Source organism: Procambarus clarkii, chromosome 40 (genome assembly GCF_040958095.1).
Source record: "Procambarus clarkii isolate CNS0578487 chromosome 40, FALCON_Pclarkii_2.0, whole genome shotgun sequence".
Classification (NCBI taxonomy): domain Eukaryota; kingdom Metazoa; phylum Arthropoda; class Malacostraca; order Decapoda; family Cambaridae; genus Procambarus; species Procambarus clarkii.
Genome location: NC_091189.1, coordinates 37485802 through 37502497, shown reverse-complemented (window position 1 = coordinate 37502497; position 16696 = coordinate 37485802). Strand labels below are relative to the sequence as shown.

The 16696-nt window shown below is 41.5% G+C and overlaps 1 protein-coding gene across 1 annotated transcript in view; it reads right to left on the bottom strand.

Annotated features, from left to right (window-relative positions):
* Positions 1 to 1851: 1851 nt before the first annotated feature.
* The window catches only part of LOC138372889 (uncharacterized protein DKFZp434B061-like), an 80144-nt gene continuing 65299 nt past the window's right edge, over positions 1852 to 16696 (bottom strand). The window contains exon 2 of the mRNA XM_069338564.1: positions 1852 to 2411. Coding sequence (XP_069194665.1) covers positions 1852 to 2411 — 560 coding nt within the window. The remainder of the gene's footprint in view (positions 2412 to 16696) is intronic.

The window sequence follows — 16696 nt, the reverse complement described above, 5'->3', positions numbered from 1 at the left end:
GAGACGAAGACACTTTCCTTAACAGAAGGAGGATGGTAGGAAAAGAAGTGAATGTACATGCCACTAAGCATGGGTTTGTGGTCGACACAGAAAGAGAACCCGAACACAGAGGTGTGAACGTGAACGTCAAGAAAAGGAAGGAGGGAATTAGATTCCCATTCAACTTTGAAATTAAATAGCCCAACCACTTAGAGCGGACGGTAGAGCGACGGTCTCGCATCATGCAGGTCGACGTTCAATCCCCGACCGTCTAAGTGGTTGGGCACCATTCCTTTCTCCCGTCCACATCCCAAATCATTCTCCCGACATTCCAATTTCTTTATAGTCGTAATGGCTTGGCTCTTTCTCCTGATAGTTCTCTCCCTTGAAATTGATAGAAGGAGCCAGATTATTAAGAGATGATAGAAAAGGCTAGACAAAACTAGTCATGAACCATAGAGCAAAAATATCATCAACATAGCGAAGCAAATGCTAGACAAAACTAGTCATGAGCCATAGAGCAAAAATATCATCAACATAGCGAAGCCATAGAAAGGGACGAGTGTCCGGAGCGGGAAGTACTCCATATAGAGATTAGCAACAGCAGGAGAGAGCACACACACAGACACCGAAAGTTTAAGATCAATATTCACCATTGCATGAGAAGGAATGCGCATCAACACATGTCATTATGAAGCTGTAGATTAAGAATTTCCTTCATGCTAGACGTGTTTCCAACTCCAAAAATATTGTGCTATCCTTGCCCTTCATTTCTAAAGTAAAAAAGAAAATCTCACTAATACCCTTCGTCCTCTTGACATAAAGCTCTCCTGTCGACAAACTGTCGACAAACTAACACACTTCGTAGTAATCTGGTTTACACTCGTGCTGGTGTCTACTCTATTTCCTGTTCGTTTTGTCCTCTCTAATACTTTGGTGAAACTGTTCGTACACTTAATGACAACACTTCTTTTCGTGTTCCTTAAGTCTAAGTCTGCAGACACAAACAATGCTGTCTTCTGAGAGAGCAATCATATGTTAGGGATTCTAATCATCCTATTGATTGGTCTTCTTCTAAAATAATCTTTCCTGCCTCTACTCTACACAGACGCCGTCTTGGTAAATCAGCTCTGATACACAACCTTCCCAACATGAACCTTAGTCCTGACATTTTGCTGTTGACTCTTTCCCCTCCACAGTACACACCCAACTGTCTTAACAATCGTGATCTGCCTTACCACTGACCTCGCTAGGCTCTCATCCCTGTGTTTCTCGTATCTTGATATATCGTTTTCTCTTCGTCATTTGGCCTCATACAGTGTTCCATTTTTTATTTTTTTTACGTTCTTATTTTCAAAGCTTTGTCTTTTATTTATACCTTATTCTTCTTCCTTTTACCTTCCTTTACTTATAACCGTTTCCAATATTTTACTTATTATCTTATTTTTACCTCATCATGTTACACTCTTATCTTCATTTCACCTTCACCTCACTCTCCTACCTCATAAACTGTGTTCTACAACTCCTTTACGGGCTATTCATGCCCGTGCCACATCTTGGATGCCTTAATCTTCATCAATCAATCAATCTACCACTCTTGACATGACTAGACAGCAAGTAGATTAGACATAAGTAGATAGAGGAGAAAAAAGAAAGAAGCGATGAAAACATAAAGAAGAGGAAGGCAAAAGAATTAGAATAAAGACGTTGGAAATGAAAGATGTAACAGAAATAAAAAAACGAATAAAGATATGGGAAAAATACGAGGAAATAAGTAAGTAAGAAGAGGAAGCGTAAGACAAGATAATAGATTCTGGGGAATAAAGAACAAGATCCTTCAAGTTTCTGGAAATCCTTTATTGTAATGAGATGTCAGCGGAAGGACTTGGAGATGACAGGACGTCTGTCTAGGGAGGGCGAGACGGGACGTCTGTCTAGGGAGGGCGAGACGGGACGTCTGTCTAGGGAGGGCGAGACGGGACGTCTGTCTAGGGAGGGCGAGACGGGACGTCCGTCTTGGGAGGGCGAGACGGGACGTCTGTCTAGGGAGGGCGAGACGGGACGTCCGTCTTGGGAGGGCGAGACGGGACGTCCGTCTTGGGAGGGCGAGACGGGACGTCCGTCTTGGGAGGGCGAGACGGGACGTCCGTCTTGGGAGGGCGAGACGGGACGTCTGTCTAGGGAGGGCGAGACGGGACGTCCGTCTAGGGAGGGCGAGACGGGACGTCTGTCTAGGGAGGGCGAGACGGGACGTCCGTCTAGGGAGGGCGAGACGGGACGTCCGTCTAGGGAGGGCGAGACGGGACGTCCGTCTTGGGAGGGCGAGACAGTATGAGAAGGGCGAGACAGGTCGGGGACTGGAAAGAGCTTCAGATGATAGGAAAGCGGTTGGGCAATCTCCGGAAACTTGAATACGGACTCAGGCTGGCTAGCTAGCGTAGAACAAATGTATCTAGATCACATGCTCAGATTTTACATTAACAATATGCTAACGACCCGATACCAAGATGCTTGAAGATTATACATTCCTTGCATAGATTATACATGCCTTACTCAGATGATACATAAATCATATGTAATATATATATATTACTCACAAATTATGCATACCTAACAGTGTAAGGAATAAATATGTACAATGATGTATCATTTATACCCAAGACATTGGACAATCATTTATGCTCATGAACGCTTCAGATGTTTTCTTTTATTTGCCACCAAGTGCCCCTGTGTTGTCAAGTGTTGTCAAGTGCTCTGTCAACCTGTCCTCTTACAAGGAACGTCACTTTTCGCTTGTACGCGTTATATAAAGCCAACAACTGTCGTACTAGAAAGTGGAAGCGGCTGGCCAAAGTGACGCACTGTCCCGTTTTCTATGTTGGGTCGTCTGGTAGGTTAGGAGAACACACTTTAAACTGACCGTTTTCTTGACGGTGGGAACCTTAGGAGGACTGGCTCCATATGCTGTCAAGTGCCCTATGAGGTCAAAGCCTTAGAGCGCATGCGCGAAGTGACAAACAGCAAAAAATATATTAATCATAATAAAATTCTTCAACGGATATATGATGCTTGAAAATATGGAACTTTTAGTACATATACTTAAGTACAAAATATATAAAAGTCTCTACACACACGACGAAACGTGATTTATGTATGGAGCAGGACGGCGGGCTCGAACCTGCGTTGCGGGCCGCACTAGACGAAGTGCGTGTCTGTAGTGAGGCAAGATGCAGAATCCGTCAACCAGTATGTAGGGACAACTGGAAGTCCTTGCAGTGTTGGCATATATTGTCCTATTTATTTCACTTCTTTTGGAATTCAGTCTTATTTTTTGTCAGGACACATTTTCTGTTAATTTTAATTTAGGGTATATAATATACAAATTTTGTTCCATAGATTATTTTTGTCCTTTTTGTAATCTTCATTATCGAGAGTTTCTAGTTTTTAAAGCTTTTGAGGTATTTACGGTAACTAAAGTAGTTTAAACATATTTACTGAATTTATGTAATTACCAATTGTTATATTTTGGTAAATAAAGTAATGAATTGCAATCATCTTCATTATTAACATAACTTCTATCATATAATGTAAGTTAATTCATCTCCTCAAGGAAATAAACATTAGTATACCTAAATAATGTTGACCAGACCACACACTAGAAGTTGAAGGGACGACGACGTTTCGGTCCGTCCTGGACCATTCTCAAGTCGATTGTGATGAGGAGGTAGGGACAGGCTATAAATAGGCAAGAGAGAGCTGAGGAGGAAAGTAAGGTGTAGGGGATAGTAGTAATAATGAGAACTGCAGAAGGCCTATTGGCCCATAAGAGGTCGTCGTCGTCCCTTCAACTTCTAGTGTGTGGTCTGGTCAACATACTTCAGCCACGTTATTGTGACTCATCGCCTGCATACCTAAATAATATAAAATAATTTTCATCCCACTCATTGTAACCCCCAATACCCATGTCAGAGTGTACCCGATACCCATGTCAGAGTGTACCCGATACCCATGTAAGGGTGTACCCCATACCCATGTAAGGGTGTACCCCATACCCATGTAAGGGTGTACCCCATACCCATGTAAGGGTGTACCCGATACCCATGTAAGGGTGTACCCCATACCCAAGTAAGGGTGTACCCCATACCCATGTAAGGGTGTACCCCATACCCATGTAAGGGTGTACCCCATACCCATGTAAGGGTGTACCCCATACCCATGTAAGGGTGTACCCCATACCCATGTAAGGGTGTAACCCATACCCATGTAAGGGTGTAACCCATACCCATGTAAGGGTGTAACCCATACCCATGTAAGGGTGTAACCCATACCCGTGTAAGGGTGTAACCCATACCCATGTAAGGGTGTAACCCATACCCATGTAAGAGTGTACTCCATACCCATGTAAGGGTGTAACCCATACCCATTTAAGGGTGTACTCCATACCCATGTAAGGGTGTACCCCATACCCATGTAAGGGTGTAACCCATACCCATGTAAGGGTGTACTCCATACCCATGTAAGGGTGTAACCCATACCCATGTAAGGGTGTACCCCAAACCCATGTAAGGGTGTACCCCATACCCATGTAAGGGTGTAACCCATACCCATGTAAGGGTGTAACCCATACCCATGTAAGGGTGTAACCCATACCCATGTAAGGGTGTAACCCATACCCATGTAAGGGTGTACCCCATACCCATGTAAGGGTGTAACCCATACCCATGTAAGGGTGTACTCCATACCCATGTAAGGGTGTACTCCATACCCATGTAAAGGTGTTGTGTGGGTGGGGGGGTCGCTTATTTTCTTAATTTCAGTTCAGTTTTCAAATGTACCTTTGACTCTTTGATTGTTACCGTTATATACGAATACCTCACAGATTATACACACCACAGAATATACACACCTCGCAGATTATACATACCTCAGATTATATACTCCTCACAGATTATATATACCTGACAATTTATACATTCCTCAGCGACTATACACGCCTCACATCCAACTTATGAGATGAGTGAGATCATGAGGGCCACAATATGAACCTCACTCAGCCTCACTTACAGCCCATGAGCGAGGCTTTCAAGCCATCCTATGCGTGCCCTTGATTAGGGCAGCGGAGGCCGCCCCTCGCAACATTGCCCAAGCGTAAACCTGGAGGGTAAACCTGGAGCATAAACCTGGAGCATAAAGCTGGAGCGTAAGATCTTCTGTCTGGTGCGTGGGATGCTGCTCATATTCTTAAAGATGATGCCGAGGGTTCACTCAGGATAGGAACCAGACTGAACATGGGGGAACAGTTAGAAATGGGGAATGGTACACTACACAGGCTGGACTGTTCCCCGGTCCCTCTCGCAGACAAAACTGGTTAAAAGTAATGTTGAATCAATTTTATCAGCGTTAATTGAATGTTGAATCAATGAACAACGTTAATTTGATCCTCCCTAAATCCCATTCCCAGTTGACCCGACCCATATACACTGTAGGACTGTCTGGTGTCCGGCAACGAATTCCATAGAACCTCCCTTTTGTCTCCAGAAATACATCCTACGCGCCCTCATGCTCTCCCAAGAATAACAATATATAGGACACATGCTATCCCAAAAAGGACACCATATAGGACCCCATGCTGTCCCCTAGCACAACAACATAGAGGACCTCATGCTGTCCCAAGAAGAACAACAACATATAAGACCTCATGCTGTCCCAAGAAGAACAACATATAGGGCTCCATGTTGTCCCAAGAAGAACAATACATAGGCCCCTATGCAGCCCCAAGAACAACAGCATTTAGGACCCCATGTTGTCCCAACAAGGACACCACAGGACCTAATGATGTCATACCAAGGAGATTATAGGACCACCCTGCTGTCAGAACATAGGCCTCCTTGTTGCCTCGACAAAGACACCATAGGATCCCCTGTAATCACGATAAGGACACCGAACGAAGGACAAGACCCCATTCTGTTCTGATAAGTACACCATAGGGCCCCTTGCTGTACCGACAAGGACACTACAGCGTTCGTAATTGTAACCGCAAGGACACCATTGGACCTCCCTGATGTTACAACAAGGACATCATAGGATTCCCCCTCAAATTATCGCAAAAGAAAACGACATGACCCCCTGTTACATCAAGAACATCATAACACTCTTGTTGTCTGTCTGTCTGTCCATAGTTGGAGAGCTTTGGCTTGGGGTTACCCTCACCCAGGCTTATAGCGGAATGGTTGGTTGTATGGGAAGGACACAGGCCAGTTGCGATCATTTCCAGTGCCGGACTTCAAAAAATATTCGCGTCTAACCCTACCTCTCCTCAATCACCGATACTAGATCCCCAAAAAACCCCACCCTACTCCTGCCGTTTACCCGCGCATTTTTGTGATTTACTCGAAAGCAATTAACTGAATTCATTCAGGTTACAGTGATGAAGATTGCATATGCACTGAAGATTGTTTGAAGTGTAGATGTAAGATTAGTGGAGAGGGAGACAGGAAAAAATGAGGGAATGGGGAGAAGATGAGGAGAAGGAGGACAAGGGAATGAAATAGGGTGAAACGGTGAGAGGCTGGAAGAGGGGGCAGTAAAGCGTAGGGGGAGAGTAGAGGAGTGGAGAGGGAGAGTAAAGGAGAGTGGGGAGGGGAGAGTAAAGGAGAGTGGGGGGAGAAAGAGTAAAGGAGAGGAGAGGAAGGGGAAAGGAGATGGGGATATGGAAATGCCGGCAAGGTAGGGAGGAATAGGGAATAGAGATGAGAGAAGGGCAGATTGGGAGAAACTGGTAGAGGGAAAGAGAGAGGGGAAGGGGTATTGGGGAGAGAAACTCGGGCTCAACCGGGTACCTCATCCTATCTACCACAAGAATGTCCAAAGTAAATATGAAACTATATATTTATTTGAAAAGTTGTTTGTAGCAAGCCATTAAACACACTAAAGATTGATAACCCAAATGAATTTTTCATGGATACAATACCAACATCAAATCATATATCAGACGTCACGCTATCCCCACTGGATTTTGAAGAAGCCATAAACAGTATGCCTATGCACTCTGCACCAGGCCCGGATTCTTGGAACTCCATATTCATAAAGAACTGTAAAAAAACACTATCGCAGGCCCTCCACATTCTGTGGAGACAAAGCCTAGATACTAGCGTTATTCCTGATATACTAAAAACAGCAGAGATAGCACCACTTCATAAAGGAGGAAATAAGGCAGAGGCAAAAAATTACAGACCGATAGCGCTAACATCGCACATCATAAAAATTTTTGAGAGAGTGCTAAGAAGTAAAATCACAAAATACATGGAATCACAGCAACTCCATAACCCTGGACAACATGGTTTCAGAACAGGGCGCTCTTGCCTGTCGCAGTTGCTGGACCACTATGATATGGCATTAGATGCTATGGAAGACAAACATAACGCAGATGTAATTTACACAGATTTCGCAAAAGCTTTTGATAAATGTGACCATGGTGTTATTGCACATAAAATGCGTTCAAAAGGAATTACCGGAAAAATAGGCAGATGGATCTACAATTTCCTGACCAACAGAACCCAATGTGTAATAGTCAACAAAATAAAATCCAGCCCATCAACCGTGAAGAGCTCAGTCCCCCAGGGTACTGTGCTTGCTCCAGTACTTTTTCTCATCCTCATTTCGGACATAGACAAGAACACAACCTATAGCACTGTATCATCCTTTGCAGATGACACTAGATCTTCATGAGAGTAGGCAACATAGAGGACACGGCGAACCTCCAGTCAGATGTAGATCAGGTCTTTCTATGGGCTACAGAAAATAATATGGTGTTTAACGAAGATAAGTTCCAGCTCATGCGCTATGGAAAAAATGAAAATATAAAAATGGAAACCACGTACAAAACTCAGGCAAATCATAACATAGAACGAAAAGGCAATGTAAAGGATCTGGGTGTACTCATGTCGGAAGACCTTACCTTTAAAGAACACAATAAAGTAGCCGTCACAACTGCAAGAAAAATGACAGGTTGGATAACAAGAACTTTTCACACTAGAGATGCTATACCGATGATGATACTTTTCAAAACGCTTGTGCTCTCTAGAGTGGAGTACTGCTGCACAATGACAGCACCTTTCAAAGCTGGAGAAATTACTGAACTGGAGAGCGTGCAGAGATCCTTTACTGCTAGAATCCACTCAGTAAAACATCTAAACTATTGGGACCGACTAAAGAGCCTAAAACTGTACTCCCTTGAGCGCAGGCGGGAGAGGTACATAATAATTTACACGTGGAAAATATTAGAGGGGCTGGTCCCAAACCTGCACACAGAAATAACATCACATGAGACCAGAAGACATGGCAGGATGTGCAGAATACCCCCGTTGAAAAACAGAGGTGCAACTGGTACTCTGAGAGAGAACTCTATCAACATCAGAGGTCCGAGACTGTTCAACACGCTTCCACTACACATAAGGGGCATAACTGGCCGACCCCTCACAGTGTTCAAGAGAGAACTGGATAAGCACCTCCAAAGGATACCTGATCAACCAGGCTGTGACTCATACGTCAGGCTGCGAGCAGCCGCGTCCAACAGCCTGGTTGATCAGTCCTGCAACCAGGAGGCCTGGTCGACGACCGGGCCGCGGGGACGCTAAGCCCCGGAAGCACCTCAAGGTAACCTCAAGGTAAGGTAGCGTTGATCTCAAATAGTGGACAATATTCTTGTATACTCTGGCCCAAGTTCCTGAACTTTATTGGTACCTCGCCGCCCCTCGCTTCTTGGAGGTTATCGTTCGATCCCCGATGGTGCTAGTGGTTGGGCATCTTTACTTAACTCCGTCCTCTTAGTCCAGCTAATTATCTTTATATCTCGGCTCCTTGTTCTCATATCTAAGATCCTTGTCCCCATATCCCAGCTCCTTGTCCTCATATCCCAGCTCCTTGTCCTCATATCCCAGCTCGTTGTCCTCTTATCTTAGCTCGTTGTCCTCATATCCCAGCTCCTTGTCCTCATATCCCAGCTCCTTGTTCTCATATCGCAGCTCCTTGTTCTCATATCCCAGCTCCTTGTCCTTATATCTCAGCTCCTTGTCCTCATATCTCAGCTCCTTGTCCTCATATCTCAGCTCCTTGTCCTCATATCTCAGCTCCTTGTCCTCATATCTCAGCTCCTTGTCCTCATATCTCAGCTCCTTGTCCTCATATCTCAGCTCCTTGTCCTCATATCTCAGCTCCTTGTTCTCATATCTCAGCTACTTGTCCTCATATCCCAGCTCCTTGTCCTCATATCTCAACTCCTTGTCCTCATATCCCTGCTCCTTGTCCCCATATCTCTTCTATGAAGTGTTCAGTCATACTATCTTAACACTTTCTCATAGTTACTGATCCTTGCATAATCTGCATTTTCCGTATTGTAATGTTTACTTGTTAACTTGACAGTGACATTAAGACAAAGAAATTTTTTAGATGTACAAAATGTATAGAAATATTAAAGAAATTTTATTATATTCTTTTCGGTTTTATCGATTCTTTTCAGCTGATGGCTTTCACATTTTGCTTGATCATTGTTTTGGTCATCTTTCTTCTTGCTTCACATATTGCAAATACAAGTAATTACAAACAAAGCCAAAACACCTGACTTAAAATCTCCTTAGCCTAACTACGCACAAAATTTAAATATTTTTTCTATTTGAAAACAAATTATTTTGGAAAGCAAATTAACGTTACAAATTATGAAAACCATCTGTGTCGTCTGGCGTCCAGCTTGCACCACATATATATATATATATATATATATATATATATATATATATATATATATATATATATATATATATATATATATATATATATATATATATATATATATATATATATATATATATATATATAGATTTTGGTAGCAGTCTTTCCTGTAGACATATATTATTAAATATGACCGAAAAAGTAAGATTAATGAAAAGTAAGATTAATAATTCTAACACGAATTTTCTCAATCTTTCGTACATTTCGCTTCACTATTGGAGGTAAATCAAAAATCAATTCTCCAAAATTCATTTTTATTTCTAGTCTGACGCGACACGAGCGCGTTTCGTAAAACTTATTACATTTTCAAAGACTTTAGTTCACAAATACACAACTGAATAGAACTTACGCATCTCCGATTTTATATCTACATTTGAGTGAGGTGGAAGGGGTGATGTGGCATTAACACAAGGCAGAACAAGATGTGGTATTAATAGGGTATTAATTTCATCAACACAAGACAGAACAAGAGTATTAATAGGGTATTAATTTCATCAACACAAGACAGAACACGAAACAATGGATATTGAATAGAAGTGTTTGTAGAAAGCCTATTGGTCCATATTTCTTGATGCTTCTATATTGGAGCGGAGTCTTGAGGTGGGTAGAATATAGTTGTGCAATAATTGGCTGTTGATTGCTGGTGTTGACTTCTTGATGTGTAGTGCCTCGCAAACGTCAAGCCGCCTGCTATCGCTGTATCTATCGATGATTTCTGTGTTATTTACTAGGATTTCTCTGGCGATGGTTTGGTTGTGGGAAGAGATTATATGTTCCTTAATGGAGCCCTGTTGCTTATGCATCGTTAAACGCCTAGAAAGAGATGTTGTTGTCTTGCCTATATACTGGGTTTTTTGGAGCTTACAGTCCCCAAGAGGGCATTTGAAGGCATAGACGACGTTAGTCTCTTTTAAAGCGTTCTGTTTTGTGTCTGGAGAGTTTCTCATGAGTAGGCTGGCCGTTTTTCTGGTTTTATAGTAAATCGTCAGTTGTATCCTCTGATTTTTGTCTGTAGGGATAACGTTTCTATTAACAATATCTTTCAGGACCCTTTCCTCCGTTTTATGAGCTGTGGAAAAGAAGTTCCTGTAAAATAGTCTAATAGGGGGTATAGGTGTTGTGTTAATTGTCTCTTCAGAGGTTGCATGGCTTTTCACTTTCCTTCTTATGATGTCTTCGACGAAACCATTGGAGAAGCCGTTATTGACTAGGACCTGCCTTACCCTACAGAGTTCTTCGTCGACTTGCTTCCATTCTGAGCTGTGGCTGAGAGCACGGTCGACATATGCGTTAACAACACTCCTTTTGTACCTGTCTGGGCAGTCGCTGTTGGCATTTTGGCACATTCCTATGTTCGTTTCCTTAGTGTAGACTGCAGTGTGGAAACCTCCGCTCTTTTCCATGACTGTTACATCTAGAAAGGGCAGCTTCCCATCCTTTTCCGTCTCGTAAGTGAAACGCAGCACGGAACTCTGCTTAAACGCCTCCTTCAGCTCCTGCAGATGTCTGACATCAGGTACCTGTGTAAAAATGTCGTCAACATACCTGCAGTATATGGCCGGTTTCAAGTTCATGTCGACTAAGACTTTTTGCTCGATGGTACCCATGTAGAAGTTTGCAAACAGGACACCTAGGGGAGAACCCATGGCGACCCCATCTACTTGCTTATACATGTGCCCATCCGGGCTCAAGAAGGGTGCCTCTTTAGTACAAGCTTGTAGTAGTTTCCTTAGAATATTTTCTGTTATGTCAAGAGGAGTACAGGCTGGATCACGATACACTCTGTCGGCTATCATCCCGATTGTCTCGTCCTGTATACAGCGATAGCAGGCGGCTTGACGTCTGGTAGGCACTACACATGAAGAAGTCAACACCAGCAATCAACAGCCAATTAATGCACAACTATATTCTACCCACCTCAAGACTCCGCTCCAATATAGAAGCATAAGAAATATGGACCAATAGGCTTTCTACAATCACTTCCATTCAATACCCATTGTTTCGTGTTCTGTCTTGTGTTTAGGAATTTAATACCCTATTAACACCACCTCACCCCATCCACCTCACTCAAATGTAGATATAAACAAATCGAAGATGTGTAAGTTCTATTCAGTTGTGTATGTGTAAACTAAAGTCTTTGAAAATATAATAAGTTTTACAAAACGCGCTCAAGTGTCGCGTCAGACTAGAAATAAAAATGAATTTTGGAGAATTAATTTTTGAATTACCACCAACAGTGAAAAGAAACGTACGAAAGATCGAGAAAATTCGTGTTAGAATTATTAATCTTACTTTTTCGGTCATATTTAATAATATATGTCTACAGGAAAGACTGCTACCAAAATATACTAATATATATATATATATATATATATATATATATATATATATATATATATATATATATATATATTAGTATATTTTGGTATACATATATATATATATTAGTATATATATATATATATATATATATTAGTATATTTTGGTAGCAGTCTTTCCTGTAGACATATATTATTAAATATGACCGAAAAAGTAAGATTAATAATTCTAACACGAATTTTCTCAATCTTTCGTACATTACGCTTCACTGTTGGAGGTAAATCAAAAATCAATTCTCCAAAATTCATTTTTATTTCTAGTCTGACGCGACACGGGCGCGTTTCGTAAAACTTATTACATTTTCAAAGACTTTAGTTCACAAATACACAACTGATTAGAACTTACGTATCTCCGATTTTATATCTACATTTGAGTGAGGTGGGAGGGGTGATGTGGCATTAACACAAGACAGAACAAGAGGGGATATTAATAGGGTATTAAAAGTATCAACACAAGACAGAACAGAAACAATGGGTATTGAATAGAAGTGTTTGTAGAAAGCCTATTGGTCCATATTTCTTGATGCTTCTATATTGGAGCGGAGTCTTGAGGTGGGTAGAATATAGTTGTGCAATAATTGGCTGTTGATTGCTGGTGTTGACTTCTTGATGTGTAGTGCCTCGCAAACGTCAAGCCGCCTGCTATCGCTGTATCTATCTATATATATATATAACTGAAAAATCACACCCCAGAAGTGACTCGAACCCATACTCCCAGGAGCAATGCAACTGGTATGTACAAGACGCCTTAATCCACTTGACCATCACGACCGGACATAATGAGGTGATAGCCGAGGCTATTTGAACCACCCCACCGCCGGCACTCGGATAGTAATCTTGGGCATAGCATTTTACCAAATCACCTCATTCTTTGGGGCACACGTGAGGAACACAAATGTGAACACACCTGAATGGTCCCCAGGACAATATGCAACTGAAAACTCACACCCCAGAAGTGACTCGAACCCATACTCCCAGGAGCAATGCAACTGGTATGTACAAGACGCCTTAATCCACTTGACCATCACGACCGGACATAATGAGATCACCTCATTATGTCCGGTCGTGATGGTCAAGTGAATTAAGGCGTCTTGTACATACCAGTTGCATTGCTCCTGGGAGTATGGGTTCGAGTCACTTCTGGGGTGTGAGTTTTCAGTTGCATATTGTCCTGGGGACCATTCAGGCTTGTTCGCATATATATATATATATATATATATATATATATATATATATATATATATATATATATATATATATATATATTAGTATATTTTGGTAGCAGTCTTTCCTGTAGACATATATTATTAAATATGACCGAAAAAGTAAGATTAATAATTCTAACACGAATTTTCTCAATCTTTCGTACATTACGCTTCACTGTTGGAGGTAAATCAAAAATCACTTCTCCAAAATTCATTTTTATTTCTAGTCTGACGCGACACGGGCGCGTTTCGTAAAACTTATTACATTTTCAAAGACTTCACAAATACACAACTGATTAGAACTTGCGTTTCCCTGATTTTATATCTACATTTGAGTGAGGTGGGAAGGGTGATGTGGCATTAACACAAGACAGAACACTAGGGGATATTAATAGGGTATTAAAAGTATCAAGACAGAACAGAAACAATGGGTATTGAATAGAAGTGTTTGTAGAAAGCCTATTGGTCCATATTTCTTGATGCTTCTATATTGGAGCGGAGTCTTGAGGTGGGTAGAATATAGTTGTGCAATAATTGGCTGTTGATTGCTGGTGTTGACTTCTTGATGTGTAGTGCCTCGCAAACGTCAAGCCGCCTGCTATCGCTGTATCTATCGATGATTTCTGTGTTGTTTACTAGGATTTCTCTGGCGATGGTTTGGTTATGGGAAGAGATTATATGTTCCTTAATGGAGCCCTGTTGCTTATGCATCGTTAAACGCCTAGAAAGAGATGTTGTTGTCTTGCCTATATACTGGGTTTTTTGGAGCTTACAGTCCCCAAGTGGGCATTTGAAGGCATAGACGACGTTAGTCTCTTTTAAAGCGTTCTGTTTTGTGTCTGGAGAGTTTCTCATGAGTAGGCTGGCCGTTTTTCTGGTTTTATAGTAAATCGTCAGTTGTATCCTCTGATTTTTGTCTGTAGGGATAACGTTTCTATTAACAATATCTTTCAGGACCCTTTCCTCCGTTTTATGAGCTGTGGAAAAGAAGTTCCTGTAAAATAGTCTAATAGGGGGTATAGGTGTTGTGTTAGTTGTCTCTTCGGAGGTTGCATGGCTTTTCACTTTCCTTCTTATGATGTCTTCGATGAAACCATTGGAGAAGCCGTTATTGACTAGGGTAAGGCAGGTCCTAGTCAATAACGGCTTCTCCAATGGTTTCATCGAAGACATCATAAGAAGGAAAGTGAAAAGCCATGCAACCTCCGAAGAGACAACTAACACAACACCTATACCCCCTATTAGACTATTTTACAGGAACTTCTTTTCCACAGCTCATAAAACGGAGGAAAGGGTCCTGAAAGATATTGTTAATAGAAACGTTATCCCTACAGACAAAAATCAGAGGATACAACTGACGATTTACTATAAAACCAGAAAAACGGCCAGCCTACTCATGAGAAACTCTCCAGACACAAAACAGAACGCTTTAAAAGAGACTAACGTCGTCTATGCCTTCAAATGCCCACTTGGGGACTGTAAGCTCCAAAAAACCCAGTATATAGGCAAGACAACAACATCTCTTTCTAGGCGTTTAACGATGCATAAGCAACAGGGCTCCATTAAGGAACATATAATCTCTTCCCATAACCAAACCATCGCCAGAGAAATCCTAGTAAACAACACAGAAATCATCGATAGATACAGCGATAGCAGGCGGCTTGACGTTTGCGAGGCACTACACATCAAGAAGTCAACACCAGCAATCAACAGCCAATTATTGCACAACTATATTCTACCCACCTCAAGACTCCGCTCCAATATAGAAGCATCAAGAAATATGGACCAATAGGCTTTCTACAAACACTTCTATTCAATACCCATTGTTTCTGTTCTGTCTTGATACTTTTAATACCCTATTAATATCCCCTAGTGTTCTGTCTTGTGTTAATGCCACATCACCCTTCCCACCTCACTCAAATGTAGATATAAAATCAGGGAAACGCAAGTTCTAATCAGTTGTGTATTTGTGAAGTCTTTGAAAATGTAATAAGTTTTACGAAACGCGCCCGTGTCGCGTCAGACTAGAAATAAAAATGAATTTTGGAGAAGTGATTTTTGATTTACCTCCAACAGTGAAGCGTAATGTACGAAAGATTGAGAAAATTCGTGTTAGAATTATTAATCTTACTTTTTCGGTCATATTTAATAATATATATATATATATATATATATATATATATATATATATATATATATATTTATATATATATATATATATATATATACATATATATATATACATATATATATATACATATATATATATACATATATATATATACATATATATATATATATATATATATACATATATATATATATATATATATATATATATATATATATATATATATATATATATATATATATATATATATATATATATATATATATATATATAATATGTGTGTGTGTGAGAAATATGGTTAGGTCAAGGTCTCCACCTCCCCCCCCCTCCGCCCACCCCAAAGTCGAATTACTGACACTCAACTTTTCAAGAAGCTGACTAACTCCTGGGTACCTATTTACTGCTGGGTGAACTTAGTTGCATTAGATAAAAGGAAACGTGCCCAACCATTTCTGTCCCTCCCGGGGTTTGCTTGGGTGTGTACCATTGTGGTGAGGCTGGATGAGAGATATAGAGTGAGGGACATGTGTGGGACTTACATGGGTGAGAGACATGTGTGGGACTTACATGGGTGAGAGACATGTGTAGGACTTACATGGGTGAGAGACATGTGTGGGACTTACATGGGTGAGAGACATGTGTGGGACTTACATTGGTGAGAGACATGTGTGGGACTTACATGGGTGAGAGACATGTGTGGGACTTACATGGGTGAGAGACATGTGTGGGACTTACATGGGTGAGAGACATGTGTGGGACTTACATGGGTGAGGGACATGGGTGAGAGACATGTGTGGGATTTACATGGGTGAGGGACATGTGTGGGACTTACATGGGTGAGAGACATGTGTGGCACTTACATGGGTGAGAGATAAGTGTGGGACTTACATGGGTGAAAGATAAGTGTGGGACTTACATGGGTGAGAGACAAGGGTGGGACTTACATGGGTGAGAGATAAGTGTGGGACTTACATGGGTGAGAGACAAGTGTGGGACTTACATGGGTGAGAGATAAGTGTGGGACTTACATGGGTGAGAGACAAGTGTGGGACGTACATGGGTGAGAGATAAGTGTGGGACTTACATGGGTGAGAGACAAGTGTGGGACTTACATGGGTGAGAGATAAGTGTGGGACTTACATGGGTGAGAGATAAGTGTGGGACTTACATGGGTGAGAGACAAGTGTGGGACGTACATGGGTGAGAGATAAGTGTGG